The sequence below is a fragment of the Anser cygnoides genome, chromosome 14 (genome assembly GCF_040182565.1).
Source record: "Anser cygnoides isolate HZ-2024a breed goose chromosome 14, Taihu_goose_T2T_genome, whole genome shotgun sequence".
Lineage (NCBI taxonomy): Eukaryota > Metazoa > Chordata > Aves > Anseriformes > Anatidae > Anser > Anser cygnoides.
Window position 1 is genome coordinate 8,971,179 of NC_089886.1, and position 6,281 is coordinate 8,977,459.

Genomic DNA, 6,281 nt, shown 5'->3' on the forward strand with positions numbered 1-6,281 from the left:
GGTAGTTACATGATGCGTCCCCCTTGCGTTAAGGTAAATTTCCAACAAATCTGTAAATTCTACCCAATTTCTAATCCAAAATTATGTCATCCCATAACAGTGATACTTCCCAGGAATCTTTTCCTCTGGTCTTGAGATTCCCTACCTCAAACGAACCCATAATCTACCACGACCTAAAAAAAATCTTCATTAATTTTCCCTGCTTTAGTTTAAAACTTGTCACAGGCTTCACTTGGCTACAAAAAGAAATAATATTTTTCAATTTGGGGGGGGAACCCCAAAAAGCTGGATGTGTGGAGGCGAGCGCTCTGCAGTCCCAAACGCAGGCCGAACGCACAGCGCGGTGCTCGCACCCGCTGCTGCTGTGCCCCACGCAGGAGCGAACAAAACAGGGTGCTGTTACCAGAGCTGTGCACGCGGGGGCAGGGCTACATCTCCTATGAGAACAGGAATTCAGTTTTGGAGCAAGCAAAGCCCCTGCTCTCAGCCGCACTCTTGCAATATTTCTCCTCGCAGCTCAGCTATCTGATTGCTGCCTGCATATCTCCTGCCGTTTAAGCGCAGATGATATCACAGGCAGGAAGGGTGTCTGGAATGATTTGTCTGTCTGGGAGCTGTACGCTTACAGCAGGGCACTGAGGATCCGGCCCCTCACATCCAAATCCCTCGACAAGTCCCAGCTCGGTCTCGCTGCAGCAGCTCTGACACAGCCAGCCCCCCCAGACAGCATCACCAAGCAATTTTCTTTCAAAACATTTTGTTTTTCCCCACATTGAGGAAGAACACAGTAACAAACCGTTTATGCCGATGAAGCCTTGGAGAAAAACTGCGTTAAGAGCAAGGTCTAGACTGGCCTGAGGTGTGCTTTGGCCAGCAACAAGTAGGATAATACACTAAAAGAGAAGTGTTGATATAAAATAGAGCAGAACCAAATAACTAAATGCAACGTGTTAATCGGTTTGTAGGGTAATTGAATGGCATTTCCTAAATTCACAAACATCAGATAATGGCACAGAGGGCTGAGGTACCACTCAAAGAATTGTACCATAAAACACCTCGGCAGGCAGGCAATGTTTCCTGCCTTGAATTTCCTGGAGGGAGAGTTAGATTAGCAATGGTGAGAGGATATTGTGTTGTTGTGGCAGGATTTTATTGAGCAGCAACAAAAAAATCATTTTCAACAGTGCTCGTGGAAGAGTCTCGTCTTGCTTGCCATCCTGCAGAGCTGCCCATGGTGCAGAGGGTCAGGGGTGATGCTGGGGTCCTGCTGTGCCCCCGGCCACCTCCTCAGAAGTGCTGCATGCCAGAGCTCTGTGTCAGGATGGAGGATTTGTCCCCGTTCATTACTGCTCACAGTTACTCCTCAATTGCCTGGGTTATCCTGCTTAGCGGGCACGGCCCCTGGAAGATGCTCTCTGAAGACCACTGGGATCCTGAGAGCAGCTGGGAGCTCCACTTGGCACTGAGACAGCATAGCTCCTAGGGGGTCCTCCTCAACTTCATCTTCATCTTCATTCTCCTCCTCCTCCTCCTCCTCCTCCTCCTCTCTGCTGCTCCCCAGAAAGAACGACAAGCAATGGGGCTGGTGATCTCTTACCTGACTCCCTTGTGCAGCAGAGGGGACAAACAGGAGCACGGTGCCTGCCACACACACCCCCAGCACTGCCACCGCACCGTCACGGTCCTCAGCATTGCCCTTGGCACCAAAACGCCTCCCCGCACCTGGACGTCCCTCCCCCAGGAGGGACATCCCAGCCCCAGGAAGGGGCTTGGTGCTGAGTTATTGCACACACTCACGTCTTCTGGAAATAAATCGTCTCCCTCCAGAGAGCTGCTCTCTCTGGTCTCTGGAAAGTGGCACGTTGTCGTTTAAGATCATTAACTATTTGGCTGTGAGACTGCTGCCCGTACAGCCCGCTGCACTGCCGGCACTTCGCTGGTAATGAATAATAAATTAACGCTATGACTCTGAGCCCTTCCTTTCATCAGCCAAGATTTCCAGAGGCCCAAGAATCTCAAAGGATCCTCTACAAGTGGCAGCTGACGCAATTACCTACAGGCAGCAGCTAAGTGGTGGGTGAGGTGCCGAAACGGGCTGCGGAAGCTCCCGCTCGCAGTCCTCCGAACTTCACCCGCACCCCGATGAGCGTCACAAGCACGAACGCAGGCAGGCAGGTGCCCCCTGCCTGGGGAAACATCCCATCCTGCTGCTCTGGGAGGCACAGAAAGTGGCTGCCAAAAGGCTTCCCCCGCCTACAGGTGTGTCCTACCCCACTTCCACAGGGGGAAATGCAGCTGGGAAGTGCCCTTCTTCACCACCTCTCTCCTCAGCTGCTAGGGAGGCAGCGAGTGTCTGTACAGGATGCCCTTGGCAGGATAAATCCACTGGAGCATTGCACCAGGTTGCATCCCCAGCTCTGGTTGTCTTTAGGAAATCTGGGTGAAGGCCCTCAGAGAAACTCATTGCCTTCAGAGATGGAGCTGATTTCTTAGTAGATCAGACAATGCATTCTCTCTCCCTTTAATTTACCCATTAATACCCACACCCCAGGACTGTTGCAGTGAAATAATCACACAACATCTTAAGAAAAAAAACCATCATGAGACATATTATTAAAACAAGACGTAAATGCTGAAGGGCTTTTGTTGTTGTTTGTTTATTTGTTTTATTGGGCAAAGTTTCATTTCAGACTTTATCAGGAGATCTCAAAGTTCAGGATGAGGTTTTAGGGCGGCCTCTGCCATAGGGAGTATTGCCAGGGAGGAGTCTCCTGTCTGAGCTGGAGCCTGGTGAGGTGTTAGCACTCTCGAAGGTACAGCAACCTGAGGTCCGACGGCTTCTCCTGCAGAGAAAGGAAGCAGTACCCCAGAGAAAGAACGTCTGCACTTTTGCTGTTCACCCCCCCCCCTCTGGTAAAGGATACATCACAGGGGAATTTAACCAAATCTGAACATTCTCAAAGCTATTCCAGCTCTTTCCTCTTATTGCTAACATTCAAAGACAAGATAAAGACTTAATTTAAAAGAAGAACAAATAGTCTGTAGGAAATAGATTTTATTTGCTGGAAGAGAGCTCTTCAGCAAATTACTTAACAGGGAAATGGAGATCTCTGCTAAATGTTACTTATGTTACTTCTATATACCTGAAAGAAGGAAATTCCTAGTAGTTCTCCCAAATTAAAAAAATAAAAATAAATAAATAAATAAATAAAAAGAATAATTACTCTTGCTAGTAGGAGAACAGGAAAACACAAAATAAAACAACTTTACTTCTCCAACCAGTCCCCAAGACAGATTAGTTAGGTTAAGCTCAGTTGGTTCACCATTTAGTTAGTGAAGAGATTTATTTTCATACATACAGAAATGCATTGCAGAATAAACATTTGTTGGCATATGTTACACCATCAGACCCGCAGTGTGGGATGTACTCCAGCGTGCAGAAATTGCGGGGTACGACGTAGTTACTGCAGTAGCCCTGTAGATAGATGCAGTGTTGTGTTCACAAAAATGCCCTCAACAGCAGACTCGTAGGAAGGGTGATGTTACGAGACACCCCCACCGTCCCTGGGCTTCCCCCAGTACTGTCCATCAGCAGATGTCAAAAACAAAAAAGCCTAGGGACAGGGCAGGAACAGGGTGGTTTGTTCCTGCTGTGCCCTTTCAGTCTCTACTGATGTAAAGCCTGTGTAAATATCATAAACGCTGCTGCAGTAACCGTGACAATAACTTGGATGCCAACTGAATACTGCACTTTTTTTTTTTTTTTGAAACTATCAGATGAAAATGGCAATTTCACCCAGTAATATCTGTGGCAAATATTGTTCAGACAGCTGGATGACTCAGGATTTTCAAATGCTCGATCACAATGCGATTAGTAATGATTTATATGGAAACTGCTTTCAGGAAAGAAATGATGGAAAAAAAATAGACAGCTCTGCCCCTTACCTTCAGTGCAACGGTATCTGGAAAAAAGAAAAAAAGTCAAAGTATAACATGAATGCGATTCATCTCTTCTGTTAGTGTTGAAAGCTTTGAATGCATGTCCTGAATAAACAACTTTCAATTCAGTGGTTATTAGCGAGTGACTCTTAGACAAAAGGAATTTCAGGCAAAATTTTGTGCCATATTGGATGTTTACAGCATTGGTTCTGTACTGTAATTTTTTTCAGGAGGGTTACAGCCCAGATGGAAAAGGGTGTACAAAATGAAAGAAAAGAGAAAGTCATTTTCCATGATTCACAGGATGAACAAGGATATATACTCAAAGATAAGCACATTATTGAGGAAAACAGGGCCATAAAGCTGGCAGGTACATGGAGGCAGCTTCTTATATGCATTTCCATAATACTGCTTAAATAACAGGAGTATTTAGTGAGGTGTAACTCCTCTAAAGCTTCTACAACTGCTCAGGCTCTCACACTGCCTCTCAGTTCAGGATGACTGCAGGAAATATTCACTGCCATTCAGGAAAATAATTTGCGATTCGGCAACGTTTCAGAGGTTAAACACTGGATGTCTGAGTCGCCGGGTGGTACAACGTACATGTCACCTCCTTCATTATGCATAAACTAGCACCGAGCGCAGAGCTGTTCCCACAGTTGTTCTTACCCACTCAGTTCTGTTGCTAAAATATTACCCCCTAAGTGATAGTCTTTGATGTCAAGTCTTTTCAACACCATCTCTCTAGGAGTAAATAAGTCCTTGTAGAATGAAGCTTCTTCCAGTTTGGGGATGTTTTTGTGTTTTTAAAGGCAGCCAGCACTTAGTGAAGCACAGAGCAGGAGGCAGCAAAGCCACTCACCTGGGCAGCAGCAAAGGGCAAGAGCCAGCAGCACCACCACGCCTGCCGTCCTCATGGTGGCTGGGGCGTCTGTCCACCTTTTCCTCTGTGAATGCAGCCCTAGTGCTGCCCTCAGATCGTAATCATGCACATACGTGTGTGTGTACGTGTGTTCGCATCTGTCTTATCCACCCTTATTCTGAAATAACATTCCTGGTCTGTTGTCAGGGTGGTAAATCTTGATGATGCTTGGCAGAGGTAAGCCGTGCTGTAAGCCATAAAGAATGCCTCTTTATCAACAGGAATCACAAGAAGTTTAAATACGTTAGATACGCCCTCTGTGTCATTATTTGAAGTGAAATATATGACAGGTGCCTTCTGAAGGACCATGGAAAATTCCTGTGGGCAGAAGAACAACTGTACAAACCTAAAGAGAAAATGCTGTCAGATTTCCTCTACGTGCACGTTATCAGTGCTACACGCAGGGCTTTCTCATGAGCAAAATTTTGTTGATCTGAAATGAATGGCTTCCAGAATTAAAGGTCTTTTATTTTCATGCCTCACCCAATAAAACATCATTAAACTGTAGTAAATCCAGGGAAACTGTGAACTGGGAGATCAAGCAAGAGGGTGTCCCAGACAACGAAGGGAGTCCTTGGACTGGAGAAGCACATGAGAAACTTTTACAGGCATCTGCAAAGAAGTAACAATTGCTATTTTCCCTAAAAACCATTAGCATCATGGGTTAGATTTGCAACAGCAGACTGATAGCCTGATGATGACAGAACAAAGCCTGTAGCCTGGATCCCAGAAAACTTTAATCCAGACTGGAAAGCTCTGCTTCATCCATCTGCCCATCTCAACATAAATCCTTTGTTTTACCACCAAAGCATCCTTTTTTTGAATGACCTCATTCCACCAAGGAAAAGGAACACTTATGGGAGACATTACTCTTTAGAAGGGATATGCCACATTTATTTATGTTTCTCTTGTGTGGATCAAAAACCCACCAATTCAATACACAAAGGACAAAAGCAAAATAATTTTCACAGACAATGCACCAATGACAGAGGTCACACTCTTAAAACCAGAAGTATATTTTGTCCTTGGATTGCAAAAACTTCTTGGACTGGCAAGGAGCATGATGCGCTATTAAGAACTAAGAGAGAAGACAAAGAGACAGGAGTAGGAACAAGCTTAAAGAGTACATTTATTTTAAAATATGTGGAATAAAATTCCAAGATGAGGGAAAATCTAGAAAAATGTCATTTGGAGGTCCCAGAAAAACATGCAGGGCCCACTCACATGACTGAAAAACGTGGGCTTTGCTATGTCTTTAGGTAAGGGCTATGCTCAGGAGGTCAGGCATCAGCTCTGGGCTTGCCCATCACCAGGCTGAACTGCTTTGCTGGTGATGCCTGCATAGCGAAAGTGCACTAGAAATACCTTAGTAGAGATCAGCTAGCATCACCAGTTCAGAGCAGTATTTCAACTGTCTAAA

At 45.5% G+C, this 6,281-nt stretch overlaps 1 protein-coding gene across 1 annotated transcript; it reads right to left on the reverse strand.

Moving 5' to 3' along the window:
* Positions 1-2,630: 2,630 nt before the first annotated feature.
* On the reverse strand, positions 2,631-4,948 carry LOC125184917 (serine protease inhibitor Kazal-type 6-like). The gene is made up of 4 exons (XM_048080402.2): positions 4,802-4,948; positions 3,946-3,962; positions 3,360-3,475; positions 2,631-2,843 (listed from the first exon to the last, which is right to left on the reverse strand). Exons 1-4 carry the CDS (start codon positions 4,854-4,856, stop codon positions 2,714-2,716), a joined length of 318 nt encoding a protein of 105 aa, XP_047936359.2. The 5' UTR covers positions 4,857-4,948; the 3' UTR covers positions 2,631-2,713.
* Positions 4,949-6,281: the final 1,333 nt, after the last annotated feature.